Genomic DNA, 19,636 nt, shown 5'->3' on the forward strand with positions numbered 1-19,636 from the left:
GACATTCTGAGCAAACAGCCTGGCTGGAGGGCCAAGGGTGCAGGCAGGGCGGGCCGTGTCCAGGAAGATGCCGGAGCGAGCGCCCATGGGGTCGTGACCTTCACCTGCCTCTTGTCTGGCCAGGCTGCAGGGCTTGTCCTCTCCTGATGGCACCTCCAGGTTAGGGTCGCAGTGGTCACCAGGAGCCTGTGGCTGTGCCCTTGCCTCCCTCTCCTGTTCCAGACCAGAACTACACGCCGACCCTAACCACTGTGCACAGGCTTCTAGATCCTGAGGCTCCAAGTGTGAGCTGAGAGCTAGCTGCACCCTGGACCCTGGACTCTTGAGCAGTGGCAAGGTGGGTGGTGGGGGACAGATGCAACCGCCGCAGCTGCAGCCCCTCCACAGCACCTGACCATGCCGTTGACTGGGACACGAACACAGATGGCTCCTTTTGAAGCTGGTGTGGCCTCCCTTCCCTCCTACTGGCTGGAGGCAAGGGCCATAAGGAAGACCGGGGTTGGCCTGAGCTTCTCCATAAGGAAGGGAACAGAGGGTACCATGGCACCTGCTCCTGCACCACACGGTCCTGGAATTCCAGCCCCTAGAGGCCAGGGTGCTCTGCATGGCCGTGGACGGGTGGGTGGGCGGTTTTCATCAGCTTATGGATGGCTCCCTCCAGCCTCCCGGGAGGATGTCAATGCCGCACAGGTACACTGCTTGCCTGCACCCAATGTGCATGCAAGGACACGTGACCCAAGCAGTGTCGAGAGCCCACAAAGGGGAGGGGAGCCACCAGCTCACCGACAGGAGAGTGGATGGGATGTGGCAACAGCACAGCTGAGGCTGGGAGTGGGCAGCGATGCATGGCCAGGGCCTGGGGTGAGGGGTGGGCCAGGAAGACTCTCCAGTCACCCCAGGCTGCGTGGGCTGGACGTGGGGGGTGATCACGACCACCAGGGGGGAGGGGCATCGGGCACCTCAGCAGAGTGGCAGCAGGTAAGGGAGGGACTGTGGGGCCAGTTGCTTATAGACGAGAATTTGTAAGATTGTCAGATTTGTTGGCAGGCAGGGCACATGAGAAACAGGGACAGATCTGGCACCAAATGTGAGCCCAGGAGTCCAGCCCAAGCAGCTGGATCCATGTGAGCCCCTCACTGAGATATGCGTGTGGAGGAGGCTCAGCTGAGGACAGGCCGGACAGCCAGACAGACCCACACCTCATAGGCTTGTGGTGTGTGCAGGTGACCACTTGCTTTCCACCCTGAGCACTGAACAGTCTTCAAAAGTGTGATTTGTAATGGCACCATGAAGGTCCCAACCCGCACAGCCACCCAGATCCATCTGCCATCCCCACTATGGGGGCCTTCAGGTTGCGTCCAATGTCGGCTCTTCTGTAATAAAAATCCGCGTATCTGTTCACTTTCTTAAGTTCCTGGAAACGGACGCTAGTGTGTCTGCGGGGCTCTGGGCACTCCTGCCAGATGCAGCAACTGAGGGCCGGTTGACTTTCCATCACCAACACTGGGCATTCCGCGGCTTTAAGATGTAAGTCAGCATTGTCATCATGGCTTTAATTGGCATTTCTGAGTGTCACCTGCCCGTGTTAATTTCTTGTTTTTTTCCACGTCCTTGCCATTTTTCTACTGAATATATTCTTAACGGACACTACTAGGTGAAGGTATTCTCAGAACAGAAATCTGAACACCATTCAGAGACCCCACTGACCCCACGTACCAGGTGTGTGCTTTGCCATATGGCAGCTGCATTGTCCAGAGGCCACGGCACTGTGGCTGCTCCATTGCCCTCCTCGTGGGTTCCCCCTTGTGGATGCATCAACCCCCCAGGGAGAGGGTCTGCAGGAGGTGAGTGTGGACAGGTCTGTCCCTTTAGGTCAGGAACCAGTAACTTCGCCAAAGCCACCCTCAGCAAACATCCACTCAAATGCCAGCCTCCACCAACTGTGGGACCAGGTTAGGGACTCAACCCCAAACTGCTCAGTGTCACCTCCAGAATGGGGTCACACAGGTCCCAGCCTTGTGGATGCTCAGAGCACACTGGCCTGCACTGAGTGCCCGATGAGGGGCGGCTGCCGCCTGGCTGAAAATGGGCCCCAGACGCTCATGGTGGCAGCAGGTTCTGAGTGGAACTCATGGCATGCGCCCCAAAGTCAGGGTTTGGCTTGCCAGCACCCAGCCAGGGCCTACCACAGGAAGGCCAGCCCTTTGCGTGTGAAGCCCCACAACATGCACCTCTTGCTCCCGAGGACCTCGTGACACCTCCCCTTACCTCTCCATCCGCGTGCACAGGTGTGGCTTGCTCATACCTGTCGCCATCGTTCTGCACACGTCTTAGGGACGGAGCCATGTGCAGGCCCAGCGCACAGTGCTGGGCAGACTTCCCATGCTTCAGATTTTCACGGAAACTGCCAGAGCGCCGTCAAGCCCAGCAGCGGCTGGGTCCGCCCCGTGCGAGGACGAGCTCACGCTCCCTCTGCGTGGCCAGGGCAGGGGTTCCAGGTCTGCTAGTGCTCCGGCCAATTACCAGGTGGTGACACCTGTACTCGTGAGCACGAGGAAGGAGCACACTGGATGGTGGTCGCTGTTTTTACCCAAATACAGCCCCCTCACCCATTTTATGTGGGATTCTTTCTCCTGTTGATTGGGACAAGTCTTGAACACTTTAGATATTGACTCTCAGGCTGTTACACAAATTGCAAATATCCAACCCATATCTCTCATCTGCTTTCAATTATTTTGCTACAAAACCGTTTATTTAATCAAACTGACCTTTTCCCTTATACGACCACGTTTTCTGCATCACTTACTACGGGTCCTGTTCCACCATGACCTCAGGGAGTAAGCACAGACTGCTTCAGTTCTCCTGCGACGCCCTCGCAGCTCTGGTCACTCGTGACCCTCATCTCGACTGTGGGTACTGCACTGCAGGGAGCTCCTGCTGATGTTTCTCCTGGTGGGGCCATCCAGAATTCAACAGCCCACACACCAGAAAAGCCATTTCTCATGTCCCTGAGTCCCCCAAGTGGCAGCTATTTCCACACCCTCTGCCCTGTCCACTCACGGTGGCACTGACGCTGCCTGATGACCTTCCAGACCCAACAGTGGGTCTCCAGGTCTGGCTGTGCCTGGTGGGGGGTGAGGTGGGCACGGGCCCTGGCTCACAGCGAGGAGGCCTCTGCCCTCCGGGCTTAAGCCTAGTCCTGGAAATGACAGTAACTCAGTGTCAAGTCAGAGCTTGCAGCAGCCTGTCTCTGTAACAGCCACCCCCATGAGACTGGAGCTCCAGGACCCTCCTCCACCCCACCACTCGCTACGTCAGTTTCTGTGTTTTTCTTGGATTTTTATCATTTCACTTCTTACACGTGCCCAGTGCCTCTGTCCAGCGAGGACCTCCTGGCAGCCTGGAGATGTTCCACAGAACCCCTTTCCCAGAAATGACCCCCTGGGGACCTCCTGCTCCTGTCCAGGCTCCTCCCACGGGCACCAGCCCCTCCTCCTCACCCTGTGGGGGCTGCTTCTTGGTTCCCAGGTCTACCATCTTCTTGCTCGCTTTGTGGTCTGATCAGATGTGCAATCTGGGCTGAAAATCTTTCTCCCACAGGAGCAGTGTTGGGCTGGTCTGATTCTTGTCTCTTGCTGGGTGACATTCCCCACCCTGGCTGTTGGTAAAATCCTGAACTTGAACAACAGAGTGCCTCTTAAGGCCCCCTCACAGTCTTCCTAGTTTGTGGCAAGAGAACTAACATTTCCATTTAGCTCTGGAAATTTCCCTTGATATTACTGCATTGAGGATATCATGTGAGTTCATCCCTTGTAAAACACTTAGACAGTGTCCGACATCTCACTAGCTGTGAGGACAGTTTCTGCTCCAAGAGGCTGAAACTCCTGAATAATGGTGACGCATAAAACAGGCATTTATTTCCCTCCCACACCAAATCCTGGAGACAGGTGCCCGTGGCCCTATGGCACCCCACGGCCGGTCGGGTCCCAGGCTCCTGCCTCGTTGCTCCACCATTCCCAACATATGATCTTCTCTTCATGGTCCAAGGTGGCTACCCCGGCTCCAGCCATCACACCTGGGTTCCAGCCAGCAGGAGGAAAGGGGAATCTGCACACAAAACTTCTGTTTACTTCTCCCTGTTGGAACGTGGTCACTTGGCCACACCCAGCGGCAGGAAAGCTTGGGAAGCGAAGTCCTTATGCAGGGCTCTGAGCCTCCTGAGCAGCGGGAGTCTCCCGAGGGCAAGGGCTGCACTAGCAGATGTGGGCACGGAGCTCCTGGTGGCCTCCACTTCTCTCGTGTCTCCTCGCCGGTGCCACCTCTTTCTTCTGAGATCTCCTTGACGATGTCTTCAAGCTTCCACTACAATCACATTTTCTTTGCTCATATTTTAATGTCCGAGAGCTCTTTCTAGTGCCCTGGCGATGCCTCTCGCTGCGTCCTGCTCTGCCTCACAGTTCCGTGCTCCCTCACGTCTCCCTGAAGATGCCAACTCACGGTTGCTAACACTCGGCTCTACGCAAACAATAGAGCTCGGGCCCTTGGGGCATTTTCTCTATTTGCCTCTCTCTCTGCCAGGCTTGGCCCCCATGGGCAATGTCCATCAGGGCAGGGTCCCATCCCTGCCCCCACCCGCAGGGTCTCTGTCCAGTTACTTATTTGCATTTTACATTAACTTGTTGAGGCCAACTTGGTATATTACAGTTTTAAAAAAAAAAGTTTTGTCTTAGTTTTCAAATTATTGGCAAAAGTTGTTTCAGTGTTGCTTATGATTTTGAAAATTTTCTGTCTTTCATCCCATATACATATATCTTTTAAATATCTCTTTAGATTGAAATAGTTTAAGACTCACAATATGTTGCCAGAATAGTACAGTGGGCTTCTGTGTGCCTTCGCCCAGTTCCGCAGTGATGATCTCGTATGTAATCGGGTGCACAGTCGAAACCTGGCACGGGCACAACACGACTGATGCAGGTGCACCTCTGTCAACTTCCCCCTTACCTTTGCACTCATGTGTGTGTGTAATGCGCACACATCTACGTGATTCTACCACACTTTCCCTCAGGTAGCCACCAACCACAGCAGGACCGACCCTGGCCTGTCCCACATGCTTCCCCCACACTAGCCCCGGCTACTCCGGTCCCCACCACTGTAACCTTGACTTGAAAATGAAGAGAACTATACAGCATACAACCCACTGGGCATGACGCCACTGAGACCCATCCGACGTGTTGCAGAGGCAGTGGTTTGCTGCTTTCTGTTGCTGAGCGCGTTCTGTGGTGTGGAGGGACTGAAGTCTGGGTAGTCAGTCACCATGGAGGGACACCTGGGTTCTTCCTGGTCTGGGCTACTATGAATTGAGCTGCCACACACCTTCACGTGCAGGTTTTGTGTGGATGTGAGTTTCATTTCTCTAGGATCAACCTATGCCCCAGAGTGTGACTGCTGGATCGTATTGTATTGCAAGTGCATGTTTACCCTTGCAGGGGACCACCAAGTTATCTCCCACGTGGCCGTCCCACCAGATGCCCCCGCTGACTCGCTGCCTTTTTTAACATGCTGTTTTTTTCTATCGGTTTTGGAAACTCTTCCTCCATTAGCTCATTCCAAGGTCTCAGAGCAGCCCCTCCTGGCCTCACCCCTCCTGCTGCCCGTCCTTCTCCCCACAAGAGTCTGGACTGAGACTTCCGGCTCCTCTTCTCGCCCACTGATGCCCAACTGGCTGTTAAATCTGTCCTGTAAATCCACACTTTTGGCTTTGCTATTTTTCAGCTCTACATCTTCTAACTTTTTCCCTCCAAATCTGCTATGTCACTTTTTAGAGTCATCAGCTCCTCAAGAAGTCCCTGATCCAACTCTTCTCTCTGGCTGTGGTGGAAGCAGGTGCCACAGCAACTCCTGGGGCTGCTGGCGTCTTAGTTTCTGCTGGCTTCTGCTCACAGTATCTCATCCCCTTGACTGCCTGGTCATCTCTGACTGCATGTGATGGACACTGCACTAGAAACAATTTATGGAAACAAATGAGGCCTGGGCTGGTGCTATCTTCCCCTAAAGAGAGCTGTCCCACTTGCTTCTGTGGGCAGCTTGGGCACAGAGGTGTGGGGCCACCCACAATCCAAGTCCAAGGTTGACGTCAATGAAAACAGGCTGGACAGACAGTGTGAAGCATGTTTATGCCAGGTGTTACCCCACCGGGTCTCAACCCAGAGCCTGAGGGCCCTGTCCTCGGCAGGCCTGTGATGCTGCCAAAAGCAGAATTCAGCCTCTTGGCTGCTTCCTCCAGAGTAGCAAGTACCCCAGTCCAAAGCTAGCAGGGCCCGTGTACTCCTGCAGATTCTGGGCCTCTCCTGGCTGCAGCCCATGACAAGTCCTCTCCTGTTAGCTCTGGGAGGCTTTTTATGATTTTTAACAATTTTGCCCCGTGTCTTCATCTGTCTTCAGTGGAAAGCTGCTCTGAACTACCTAGCTGGCTTATGAGTACAGGAAGAAGCCACGTTAACACATTTCACATCATGGAGGAACCCTTAAGTCTCCTGTGCAAATGTGAACTGTGAAAGCTGCCCCCAAACTGCCCACCGTGTGACCGCAGCCCTATGGCAGTGGCATGGGTGGTGCCGATGCCCGTGTGGAGACAGTGCTATTGACTAGGGCCCGGGAGGAGGAGGAAGCTGATTCCAGCCTCTGGCACTATCCACAGCGTCCAGCAACACAATCCAACATCCTGAGACTCCACTTTCTGGGAAAAAACTGGTTATAATGAAAATGAATTAAGGAGCCACAGAGTAAATCCCATCTCTACCTCCTGACGAGGCCGGGTGACTGTCACAGAGGCCACTCTCATCCCAGGTAGCACTGACACCAATGGTGGCCAGAGGCCAAGCAATGCGTGCCAGAGTCATATGGTGCTCAGGCCATGCCCAAGGGACCTGTACACACTGTGCTCCCCTCCTGGCCTATCCAGCCCTCCACACCCCCACGTGAGGGTCTGCCAAGCCCAAGGCAGGAACACATGGCATTACCTTCTCGTGGATCTCCTGCGTGGACTGCGCATCACAGAAGGCCACCGTGGCCACGTCCTTCAGGATCGGCATCTCCACCGTGCAGTCCCGGCCGTCCAGCAGCGCCACCAAGGGCCGGGGATGCATGGGCCCGTTCATGATCGGAGGTCGGACGCCTGCAAGACAGGAGCAGCACCTGAGCATCCACAGTGCAGCTCCACAGCTAAAATCTGCCGCCTGCTGCCTGCCATGCGCGGGACTCAAGAGTCAGCCCTGAGAACCTTCTGTGCTAAGTGTCCAGTCATGTAGGTCTTTGTGAAAAGTAAATTTAAAATCAGGGGGAAAGACAAACTGGTGTTTGCTACAGCTCGCTGACGCCTGAGTGGACACAGACCGATGATGACTGCCACCGTCCCTGACGGGGTGCAGGGCCAAGGAGACGCTAGGGCACCCAGTGATGTGAGGATGGCAGGGGAAGGCAGGAGGGGCCTCCATGCAGCCGCAGGGTCGACACCAGAATATGCAGATCACAACCCAATGGGCTTTAGGAAATGCCTGAGGCTGCCAGAATTCCTGGTGGGGCTGCTGCTGTTGTTTCCACTTGCAGATTTGAAAGGCAAGAAATGGTGCAGGGGCAGAAAGGGTTAAACCCACCAAAACACTCACAGAGCCCCTTACTTTCCCAGAACAAGATGGTTAAGAGATAAAAACCAACTCCTTCCAAATACGGCACAACTAGACCTAGCTTGGGGCCAAGGCCGGGAAATCAGGGCTTCATAGGCAAGACACACCGAGGCAGCTGCCAGGCTGCTCAACATCCTGTGTGGTGAGCAGAATGCACCCCTGGGGCCATGCTCAGCCTCACTGCAGCTAGGCAGCGGCAGAGCTGGGGGGGGGCGCGTCCCATCCACACACACCCCTCCCCAAGGAGGAGAACCAAGACGCAGAGGCTCCCATGGCAGCCCCTCCTGCGAGGCACGCAGCCGAGGCTCAGCTCAGTCTCCCGCCTGGCGCCCGGAGGTGTGCAGAGGCAGGAGCCTGGGCTGCCGCCGGCCGGGAAGCAGTCAAGCACCTACGTACCTCACGGAACCCACGTCAGAGAAGAGCATCCCCAGTGGACAGGCCAGGCCATCACCACCCACACATGCCCCCCTTCCCCAAGGTCCACGGCCTGACCTGTCCCTGGAAGACCACAGTGGCGCTCCCCCCCTCGCCTGCATGAACCAACAGTAAAGGCAGCGAGACCCGCCCCAGGCCAGCAGCCCTCAAGGTGCGGCATCCGCAGCGCCTGCCTCTCTCTCTCTTACTCTCCCTGGACTGGAGCCCTCCCGAAGTGCAACCGCTGCAGCTGCCAGTCGCACACACCCAGCCGCTCCATCGTGCCACTCAGCAGAGATGTGCACACAGGGCCACCCTTCTCTCCAACGTGGGAAGGACTCACTTCTCATGTAAAAATGTTACCTGTGTTGGCACGTAACAGTTTACCATTGCTATTTTTAAGTGGATTCCAGGCCTATTTTTAGCATTCCTTAGTTTTAATTTCTGATAAGGTAAACATGGACAGGCATGACCCACATGCACAAAAGCTCTCAGTTCTCAGAGCACAGTCTGAAGCCGGCACCTGTGGCAGCAGACACCTGGGCATGGACGTGGTCACTCAGCTGGCAGCCTGGGGAGAATCCTGACACCGGACACGTGGCCTTCCTCGCTGTCAGTGGAGCTGCCCCATACCACAGTGCCGGCATTCTCCCTAAGACAACCCATCCCTGGGCTTGGGGACGTGCCCTGGGAGGGCGGCACTTTGAGATAACACTGGCCACTTGGAATAAGTCCCGGCAGCACAGTCCTAACCCAGGACTGTGCTTACTGACTCCATGCCCACCCAAGGCCTGAGACGCAACAAGAAACAAGCTCACCACTGACCCACGGTCCTGCCCTCTCCTGCTGTGGCTGGGCAGGTGGCTGGGCGGGATTCTGGGGTCTCCATCTTGGGCTCTGTGAAGACTCAAGGACACATGCTCGCTCCACTGCAGGTAAGACCTGGTCTCAGCACCCACCTCTGCACCTCTCTTAGGACATTTTCCAACAGAAACAAACCCACTGCAGCAAACGCCGTGTGAAGTACCGACCACGGCTGTGCTCTGCCACCCCCTGCTGGGCAGCCACCAGACACACAGGAGAACCTCCTTCCGTGGGTGGCATCTGTCCATACCCCAGTGCCCACACTGTGGAGACTGGGGGGCCTCCTGACGCCTACAGAGCCTGGGACACCCCGACTTCACAGGACAGCGAAGTGGCATTCGCAGAGACCAGCATCAATCTACTGCAAACTCCAGGGAAGCCCACCAACCTGACATTTCTTAATATGGGCTCGGTTTCCACGACCATGAATTCGACTTTTCAAAGCTTTTTATCTTCAGAATCCCCAGGCAGAACCGCGTCCTGTCTTGGATCCTCATCCCACGGCTTTAATTGTCTCGAACCAAAGCTCTCAGGCTTCTGATCCACAGCAACCACCGAAGCCTGCGTCGGGCTCAAAGTCTTACTAAAAATCAAACACAAGAGACACATTAAAATGCCATCAAGAGTCCAACTAAAACTCACCAACTCTAGGAAATGCCTCAGGGGTGGGGCAGCTCCTACATCCACCACCTGCCCAACGCGGCGTCCCGCCACCGGGAACGCAGGGGCTGCTGCCGATGCGGGGTCCCCTGCTCCCACCCAGAATCCATGTTCCAGGCCTGAGGCCCCTAGTGTCAACTACATGGGTTTGGGAATGGCTCCCTGGGGGCTGCAGCACCCCCCACGGGACTCTGGCCCCACCCAGACACCATTGGTGTCCAGAACCAAGAGGCAGAAGGCACGGCGTGTGCAGCTGGCACAAGGTGTGGGGTGAGGAAACTGCAGGAGTAGGTTTGCCTAGAGTACCCGAAGCCTGTCTTACACTGCCAATTCCTGGAACTCGGTGGCCAAGCAGGGACACTGGACACCAGGGGATGTGGGGGCTGGCTCTCCAGTGCTCACGTGGACTGCACACCTGGGCCCCACAGCCCACCCTGGCAGCCCCATCTGCAGCCCCCACATGCAGTGTCCCGGCTAATGTTCACATGATTCTCCCAAAAATGCGCTCAGATCTCCCTGACCAGCCACGGCCTGGGCCTGGCAAGCCACCGAGGGTGTAGGCTATGATACAGGCAGAGGGACAGCGGGAGGGGTCCCCCACTCCCTGCTTTGCAGGGGGCTGAGACCTGTTGGGGATGCAGCTGCAGCAGGTTGGGAAGGGTGGGGAGCCTGGGGGTGAAACAGATCACCTGACCCCCCAGGAGGGTGTTACTGAGCCACCCAAGTGCCAGATCCTGCTCTTGGCATGAGGACACCAACGTGCGCTGGACCTCAGACTGACCAGGATGGAGGCCCAGCCACGCCATGCCTGCAATGCACAGGGTGGGCCTGAAGAAAAAGACCCATCAGGCAGCGCCTCTGACTGCTCAACCTGGAGGGGCCGTCTGGCTCTCCCCAGACCGAGAGGTTGTGCCCAGGGCCTAAAAGCCCTCACTCCCTACAGACACCACAGGTTCAGGGTGAGGCCTGCCACCCGGTGTCTAGTTCTCGTTTGTAGCCTCTATCCCGAGAACAGCCTGGGGGCAGGCAGGCTCCACCTTGGGACAGGCCTGCCTACCGCCTGCCCCGTCCTCATGCCACAGCTCACCCAGGAGGCAGCCACCCATCCTCCCTTGCTGCTGAGCCCCTGCATCCCCGAGACAGCCATTGTCCAGGCCTGGAGCCCCAACTTGGCGCTGCCCAGGGGCCCTCAGGCACCTCACATCACTCCCAGGAGCTGATCTGCCACAGCCCCCACAGCTGGCCAGGTGGGGGGTCAAGGACTCCATACCCACTGAGGACAGACACATCAGTCCGTCCCCACGTGCTCCGAGATCAAAGGCACACACCCCAGATGGGGCTGCGTGGCCCTAAACTCAGGACCACACTGTGCTCTTCCTCCACAGAAACACAGCTGCAAACATCTCCCAGCATTACAAGGGGTGCGTCTGAAAACACACAAAACAGGAAATCAGAACGCTTTACCCTTGCACACACCAGTCCCTCCTGCACCTCATTCCATAAAGAACACGCTCCATGCATCATGAAACAGAGAGTCCCTTGGCAGGCCCACAAACCAAGACACAAGCCTCCTGGGGCTGTTCTGTGACAGGGCGCCACCCACAGCAAGCCCAGGCTCCTGGGGCTCGAGCTTGGCAGAAGCCTCTCACCACAGGGGCACAGAGGCACCAGAGGTGGCAGCAGGGCAAGGCCCAGGGACAGCAGAGGAGGTGAGGTTGTGGCTGGCCTGCAGGAAGCTCCTGGCCAGTGACCGTCCCCTCCCAGCCTAGCCTCTCCCCTACAAGCTGATCTCTGCAAGAGGAGCCGTAGGAAACAAGCCAGCTATATAGAGAGATGGTGTAAGGTGCCTGGTCAGGGGCAGCACAGAGGCCACCAGGCACACAGGCTGCCCCAGGCCTCAGCCGCCCAAATGGGGCACCCACACCCCCGGCTCCTCCTGTGCACGGGGCTGAGCACCCTGCAGGTGTGGCCTTGCTCACACCACACCACCCAAGGGGCACCCAGGACCAATGGGAAACCCTAGGGCTGTGGCAAATATGCACTTCCCAACTCCAGCTGGCCACAAGAAAGGGGGTGCACTGGCCTGTGGGTGGAATCTCCAGGGACATGGGGTGGGGCCGGCAGCACCCACCAGCCCAAAGGAGCTCACAGCTCCCACCCTGTGGTTGTGAGTTGGCAGAAACAGGAAAGACCCTATAAGATCCACCACCCCAGAAGTCCAACCAGTTCCACCATCTCCTCACATTTCCTACTTATCTCAAGCTTGCCCAGCACTTACTCCAAACAGGCCACAGACAGTGCAGAGGAAGCAGCTCCCCAGGCACCCATGGGGTCTGATGGGGGTTCCTAGTGAATGATACACGTGGAGTGAGGTGCGTGGAGGAGGAGAGGGAGCAAGTGGAACTGCCAGTGCTCGGACTGCCTGCAGCCTTTTCTCTAAGAGACTGGACAACTCAGCACAAGTTGTGCTAGAGTGAGGGGGTGTCCTCCCGGCCCCGCTGGCCCTCGCCAGTCAACAGCGTCACTGCACACCCACTATGTGTCCTGAGGCCCAGATGGGCCCCTGCACTGCACAGGCCTGGGCCTGCCGTGTCCCCGCAGCCTGGTGAGAGGAAGCAGACCCCAGAGGCAGGCTGAGTGCCTCTCCCTGTACTCCTCCACGCCCACCACCACCAATTTTTTATTTCAAAACAGAAGCTGCCAACGACTGGACCCCAGTTCACGAGCGTGTGAGCGGCCTAAGGGGGCACAGGGTGAGCTCCCAGTCTACCTCCCTGAGGGTAGCGGGTGACAGACACTCTGTAGGCTGCACTGGGGGTCTGGGCTTTGCAAGGGGGCCCCAGGGCCCCAGCAGGTCTCACCCCCACACTGGGGTTTTAAAGAGGCCCCACAGCTCAGCTGTGCTGCACACACCGGGATCCACTCTCTGCTCTTACCCTGGCCAGCCCAGTGCCCTGCAGGCCACCGACAGCTGTCAACAGTGATGGCAGTGACCATGAGGGCCACAATAGCCTTAGAGCAGGGCGCCACGTCCCAGCAGCAGTGGGTGACTGGGGGTGGAGGAGCACTCGTTGGGTGAAACCACTCAACTCCATCTGTTTCCAGAAGTAGGCCAGACAAAAGCCCCAGTAAGTGATCCCTACTCAAAGCGAGGACACAAGAGCTACACTGACCCAGAGCAGCAGCAAAGGCCCACCCCGCCCCAACAGCAGGGGCGGCCCCGCCCTGCCCGCCCCCAGCCCAGCTCAGCTGCAAGCGGGGCCTGTGACCCAGGACGGGGTCATGGCTGCAAGTGCCCCCACCTGCTCTCTTGCCCCAGAAACTGGAGCCAGCTTGTTCAGAGGGAGGCAGCCTAGGCTCATCCTTGAAGCAGGCCCTGCACAAAGGCTGGATGGGGGCTGGGCAGGTGGGACATTGGCCTGACACCCTAGGGACAATACACCACAGGGACAACCCCAGCTCTCACTGGGTACGGGGCCCCTCCTGGCAGCCCTGAGCCAGTACTGGCACCCTAGTACCCTGTTCAGGGATGTCTAGGGCTCAAGGACCCATTGGCACAGGCACAGACATGTTCTTGCATCTGAGATATCCCACACGTGGCTGGTCAGCAGGCAGGGCCTGGTGGTTGAGGTGCGGGCTCCAGCCCAGTACGGGGCCCTGAGTGCTACAGAAAGGACTGCCCGATCCTGACCCCTTGGCCCCACCTTGGAGCCCTCCCATCAATTCACAACAAACCCAAGCTCCTGCACAGGCAGCCTTGTCTCCCTCCCGCCCTGCCGCTCCTGGGCACCCCACACCTCCTGCCAGCCTCAGCTGCACCCCAGCTCTGTGGGGCACTGGTGCCCACCTCAGCATCTGGAGGGATCCTCCTGTGAGGAGCTAGAGACCCACACTCAGCCACGACGAATGGTAAAAGAGAAAGGCCCCACCACGTGCTGGTGCGAGGACCACAAGGCAGGACCCTCGAGCTGAGGGAATTCCTCTGCCCGCCACCCCCCCGGCCCCAGCCCAGCAGAATTGCGGGAGTGTTGATTGCAGCCGCAACATCCTACAAGCAGAGGAGACGGATGAGCGGTGGCTCCACAGTGGACGGCACAGGACCACGGGGCACTGAGGACACCCAGACATGTCCCGTGGGCAACGTGCTGCAACGAGTGTGCCACATCAACCAAGACACTAATGATGGGGATGCTGGGTGCAGGATACAGGGAATGAGGAACAACCTTCATCCTCATTCTGTAAATCTAAAACAGCTCAAAAATCAAAACTTTATTTAAAAAAAAAAATGCAGGATGAGGAACAGCAGCCCCTAGGTTCTCTGGAGGCAGCAGGAGCCTGGGGCAGCCCAGGGCCTCCTGCTGGTGGGCCATCACCCTCACTTCCTCCACTGACCAACTGCCTGGTCCCCCTTCCCATTGGCCACACCTGCCCCACTCAGCCCTGGGTGTGCATGGCCTCGGCTGCCTGCCAGGTACAGCCACTCTTGGGAGGGACCAGGAATTTCACAGGGGGGGGTGTCACTGAGGCTTGCAGAAAGCCCAGGGGGCCCCAAAACACACCAGGACAAGCTTGGGGCCACCTCCACCCACAGGCCACACAACTCCGCCCACAGACTGGCTCACATTTCCCTCCAAGCTCTGACATGACATCAAACTCAACTGTCCAGACCTGCCCCCAAGACAGCCCCTGCATGTTCCAGCCTCAGTCACAGTCCCCAGCCCCACCGGCTCAGACTCAGAAGCCACCACTGCTGTCACCCCACATCCCTCCAATGCCCAGTCTGCTGGTACTAGACCATGGCCTCTGCCCAGGACACTACATCATGAGACCCCTCCTCGCAAAGCCCCCTTGCAGCACCCCCCAGCAGCCAGAGGCTTTAGAAACAAAAGCCAGAGCACACCATGTCCAATAAGACCCTCCAACTGTGTCCCTCATCCTGGGAATGAAACCAAACTCAGCTCAGCTCTTCCTCCTCCATAAAGCCACAACCCAAGAAGGGCCCCCAAGAACTGGAAGGGCACCCCTCCCTCGGCTGTGCCCTTACCCCTTTCCGTCTCCCCTTCACACTTCATGCCAGCAGCCTTCTCTAGTGACAATGCTGTCCTGCGGCTGGTTCCCCGAGCAGAGCTGCCTGGGTATTATGAGATGTGCCTCTGGTTGCCCAGGCCTGGGGGCCTGAGGACTAGGGCCTGGCTACGCTGCCTGGGGCCCAGACCCTTCTAGGCCCTGGGATGGAGCCACCTGCTCCTGGTAGGAACTGGACCCTGGCCAGGCAACAGACACCACTGCCAGGGCCAGAGAAGGTCAGGGCCCCTGAGGGAGGAGACGGAGGGACGAGGGCACCTTGAAGCCACTGGGCAGAAAGCACAGGGCCACGTAAACCTCCACCAGGACGAACACTGCCAAAGTCACCCGCTGGCAGGCACAACACTTCTGGGGGCTGTGGCCGCATGAACAGGAAGGTGCTTGGCTCTGCCCCACTGCATGGGGCCTGCTGGGGCTTATATCACAGGTCAGGAAAGGCACAAAATAAAACTATGATAAAAGACATGGACTTACTTCTGGGGATGTCTGTGGATTTCGCACATTCCCATGCATGGACATACGCACAGCTAGCCCTTGAGCTCTAGGACCCATGGGAGCTCCTTTGTGTTCCAAAGCGTTGGATGGAGGACTTTATCCTCACTGGAGGAACCTCTGGCTTGTCCCATGACAGAGCATTTAGGGCTGTCACTCCCTCCCCTCCTTCCAAAGTGGGAAGCTTCACAGCGCTGCAGGGAGACCCGGCCCCACTTTGGAACACAGAAGTCACGGAACCTACCAAGTCACGCACTTAAGAGCCAGCCCCTAGACAGCATGGCCCCTGCGGCACCCACACCACAGGCTGGCAGCAGGAGAGGGCACCGGCCTGCAGGGTTGCAGGAAGTCGGGGTCCCCCCACCACGACTCTGAGCTGCAGCACCAAACCCCCCACCTCATCCAAACCAGCCTGCTGGGCTTTCTCTGGAGGCACCACAGGCCCAGGGCTGCTTGCAGCCCTGGCCCAGTCCCAGTCCTCCCAGCTCCTCACTCTCCTACCCACCTAGGAGAGCTGGCACCAATCTGGGGCTGACCAAGTGGATATGGGGGACCACCCAAAGGAATGACTCTGCAGTGCTTAAAACAGGCCGGATGTGTGGGCTGACAGCTGGCCACCAAGAGATTTCTGGCTCTGTAGGAAAAAACCGAACGTGTCCTCTCAGGAGATACTGGTTGAACATCCTGGATCTGAAAACCCAAAATGTGAAATACTCCAGAGTCTGCAACTTTTAGAACACTGACATACGCTGAAAGGAAGCGCTCATTGGAGCGTTTCCATTTGGGATTTTCAGATTTGGGATGCTCAAACAGTAAGTGTAACGTGAGTAATCCAAAATCCAAAAAAAATCCAAAATCCGAAACACTTCTGGTCCCAAGTATTTAGGAAAGGGATACTCCACAACCACTTACAGGGTGAAAACTGCAACTCCTTTCAGAAGAGCTGCAGGGGACGAAAATCCTCATGACACACCTGCCCTTGATGAAGGCGCTCCACACCAAGGAGCCACGCACAAGGACCTACACGCAGGGGGCTCTCCCCAGCACTCGGTGGTGATGGTGAACACTTCCCGACACCACAATGCTGAGGCTCTGACAGGTCATATGAAGTTCAAAGGGAAGGTGACAAACAGCAGAGAAAAGCCAGAAAAACTACTGGGCTGGTGGGAAGACAGTGATCTGGCTGGAATCCCACCTGGGAACTCTGCGGGTGTCACTGGACCTTTCTGAGCCTGGCCCTTCTGTAGAGAGTTGGTCGCTTCTGCCACACAGGCTCCTCCAGCAAAGACTTACTGGCTGTGTACCAAGCAACAGTTTGCCAGATAATCAAACTTCACACTACAGATGTCCAAAAAATGGTGGCTCTGAGTCCTAAGCAGAGGCTGAGGACCAGCCGGTGCCTCCAATCTCCCAGGACAGGGCCTGACTCAGCAGGACCTTGGCAGAGCACCAGGACCAGTCAAAGGCTGGGCACCCCCAGCCAAACCTCCCTTCCACACTGTTGTGTCTTCTGACTGAAGAAAAGCAGCCAGCAGGGAAAAGCCCCACTCCAGCAGCTCCAGACATGGGCATCCCCAGCCATACGCCCAACTCACAGAATTCGAGAGAATGCAAGAGCCGCCCTAGTTATGGCTCCACAGGATGAAACTGCACGTCGGGGACGTGACAGATGCCCCCAGAAAAGTCCAGGCGGGCAGGAAGAACCTAAGAGTGGGGGAGGCACCCCTGGGAGACCAGAGGCAGCCCCAAGCACATGCTCCTCCGAAAACCTTGTAGACAACAACTGAATCAAAGCACATGCTCAAAGATGGGTGGTAAAACCAAAAGGAGAAAAAAAGATGGCTGCAGAGCTGAGGGAACCAACCAAAGCCAGGCAGTGAGCAGGCCCCATGAGACATGGCTGAGGGCCTGCAGGTGCAGCCTGGGCAGGAAGGAAGCCCAGAGTGCCAGGGTGCAGACAGCGTGTCCCTGAGGTCCCAGCAAGAATCCACAGGCCCTGTCCAGGCTGGATACAACCGGGCCCCACGGCACAACCACGCCCCACGGCACAACCACACCCAACAAAGTGCCAGGGCAGAGAGAGGGAGACCCCTACACGGCGGCTGTCATCCTCAGATAATAACGGGGCACACACATAGTTACAAAGCATAGCACAATCCCCACCCTGCCCTAGCCTGTCACCAGCCCTGTCCTGGCTGCTGCCCCCACCCTGCCCCAGCAGCATCCCTGCCTTGTCCTTGGCCATGCCCGCCACGCTGTCCGAGAGCTATCCCTGAACTTTGCACACATTCTTTCATTTGATCTGTACATCACCCATGCTGTCACCCCATGTTGCAGATGTGGACGCAGACAGAGAGAGGTCACAGGCTGGTCAGGGGCCCGGCTGGGATTCACCCCTGGGGGTGAGCTTGGGTCTTCCTGCCCGCTGCATTCACTCCTGCAAGAGCACACTATCCCACTTGGAGCCTACACCTGCTCAGGGGCCCTAAACACCATCACCACTGGGGCGTCCTTCTTCATGCTCTCGTTTATGACAGACGTGCGCGCTTGACCTGTCTTTGTTCACAAATGACAAGCAGGAGCACAAGAAGGGCAGCTGGAAGGTAAACAGCCACAGCGCAGCTCCCTGACGGCCCCTGCGCGCCTCCCACCCCCTCACAACCTCTCAAGAGCTCACCTTCCTGACCATTCAGAGCACCCGGAAGAAAACCGATCTCCTTCCCTCTCCCTGACTACGAAGTAATCCTGTCCCATCCAATCACGAGGACAGTCATCACAGGGAGAAAGGCTCTGGCCCCTGGCCAGGTTCCGGGCTTCTACAATGCACCATGCCAGCCTAAAGGCCGTCCTCTGGTTTCTCAGCCGGCGGCAGGCAGAGGCCTAAGCCGATGCTGAGCAAAGGGCTGGGCTGGGCACCCTGCCAGGAAAAGTTCTAGCCTGCAGCGCTGCTGGCTCAGGTGTGGCCCCTCCACGGCCTCCCGGGAGCTGGCACTTGGTAGCCAGGATGGGCCCAGCACAGGGGAGGGTGGGGATCAACTGGCCTGGGGAAGAGGAGGGAGCTGAGGCCAGAGGGAAGGCAGGCCCCTCACCCACCCAGGCTGGCTGGGAGGATAAACAGAAGGCCTGGCCCCCGCCCGGGGCCCCTCCCCTGACGCACCCCGGAACTGGCCTTCCTGGGAGGAGTTGCAACATGGCCACCGACAGGCGGGGGACACAACACACTGCGGTGGCCTGATAAGGTGCTTAAACCCACAGCAGGCCCCAGCCAGGCCATCACCACCAATGCCCCGAGGTCAGCAGCACGGGCCGCGTCCCCAGCCAGGCCTGTGCCTCCCTTGGTCCCAGCCCTCGGGCTCAGCGCCCCACCCCAAAAGTCCTGCGTCTCCTGCCGGGCCCAGAGCCCAGGGCTTCAAGGGTCCTGCTCCTGCCCTTCTCCAAAGCCTGATGGCAAAAAACGGTGGCCTGTGACAAGCAGACCCCAGCCCAAGCCCCTCACTGATTAAGGTGGAAACGGGGCCAGACCGTGCAGCCTGCTCGAATGGGAGCGACGGGCAGTGTGCCCGGCACCTCCAGGTCCCCTGCCGCCCACCCCACCCGCGTGTGCGCCCCAGACGGCGGGCTGGGGCCAGCAGGAGGGCTGCCTTCGCCAACCGACCGCCACGGTGCACGTGTGTGAAAGCGACGGCATCAGAGTTGGCGGCGGCCGGGCCACTGCCCGGAACCCTCGGCTGAGGGCTCGACCCTCTTCCGCCGGCGGGGCGCAGGTCCGGGGGCCGCACGGGTCTGGAGTCTGCCGGGGCCGTGGTCCGGTGCGGCGGCCTCGGGGACGCGGTGGGGCCGGAATCCAACGGGGCGGGGGGGTCTATGGGACCAGGGTCTGACGGGGCGGGGGTCCTGTGCGTCTGGGTTCCGATGGGACAGGGTCCGACCGGGTCGGGATCCGACGGGCCGGGGGCCTATGGGATCGGGGTCCGACGGGGCAGAGTCCGATGGGGCCAGGGGACTATGGGGTCAGGATCCGACGGGCCGGGGGCCTATGGGGTCGGGGTCCGCCGAGGTCCAGGTCCTATGGGGCCGAGATATGACGCGTCCGGGGTCCAATGGGGCCTGGGCCTGACGCGTCCAGGGTCAGACGGGGCCGGTGTCTGACGCGTCCGGGGATCCTATGAGGCCGGGGTCCTATGCGTCCGGGGTCTGACGGGGCGGGGGCCTATGCGTCCGGGGTCTGATGGGCCGGGCGCCTATAGGGTCGGGGTCCGACGAGGTCCAGGTCCTATGGGGCCTGGGCCTAATGCGTCCGGGGTCTGACGGGGCGGGGGTCCTACGGGGCCGAGGTCTGATGGGGCGGAGGTCCTATAAGGCTAGGGTCTGACGGAGGCGAGGTCTAACGGGGCCAGGGTCTGACGGGGCCGAGGACGCGGTAGGGCCGCGGGTGGGCG

The 19,636-nt window shown here is 58.4% G+C and overlaps 1 protein-coding gene across 4 annotated transcripts in view; it reads right to left on the reverse strand.

The window, feature by feature from the left end:
* The window catches only part of CTBP1 (C-terminal binding protein 1), a 38,366-nt gene that overhangs the window by 18,309 nt on the left and 421 nt on the right, over window positions 1-19,636 (reverse strand). For 2 of the 4 annotated variants that reach the window (XM_063108782.1, XM_063108781.1), the window contains exon 2: window positions 7,020-7,174. In XM_063108782.1, the coding sequence (XP_062964852.1) occupies window positions 7,020-7,174 (155 nt within the window). Of the gene's footprint in view, window positions 1-7,019; window positions 7,175-9,348; window positions 9,544-17,874; window positions 17,931-19,636 lie in introns of those variants that run through there. The other 2 variants (XM_063108784.1, XM_063108783.1) reach the window with 2 other exon arrangements.

Source organism: Cynocephalus volans, chromosome 9 (assembly GCF_027409185.1).
Source record: "Cynocephalus volans isolate mCynVol1 chromosome 9, mCynVol1.pri, whole genome shotgun sequence".
Lineage (NCBI taxonomy): Eukaryota > Metazoa > Chordata > Mammalia > Dermoptera > Cynocephalidae > Cynocephalus > Cynocephalus volans.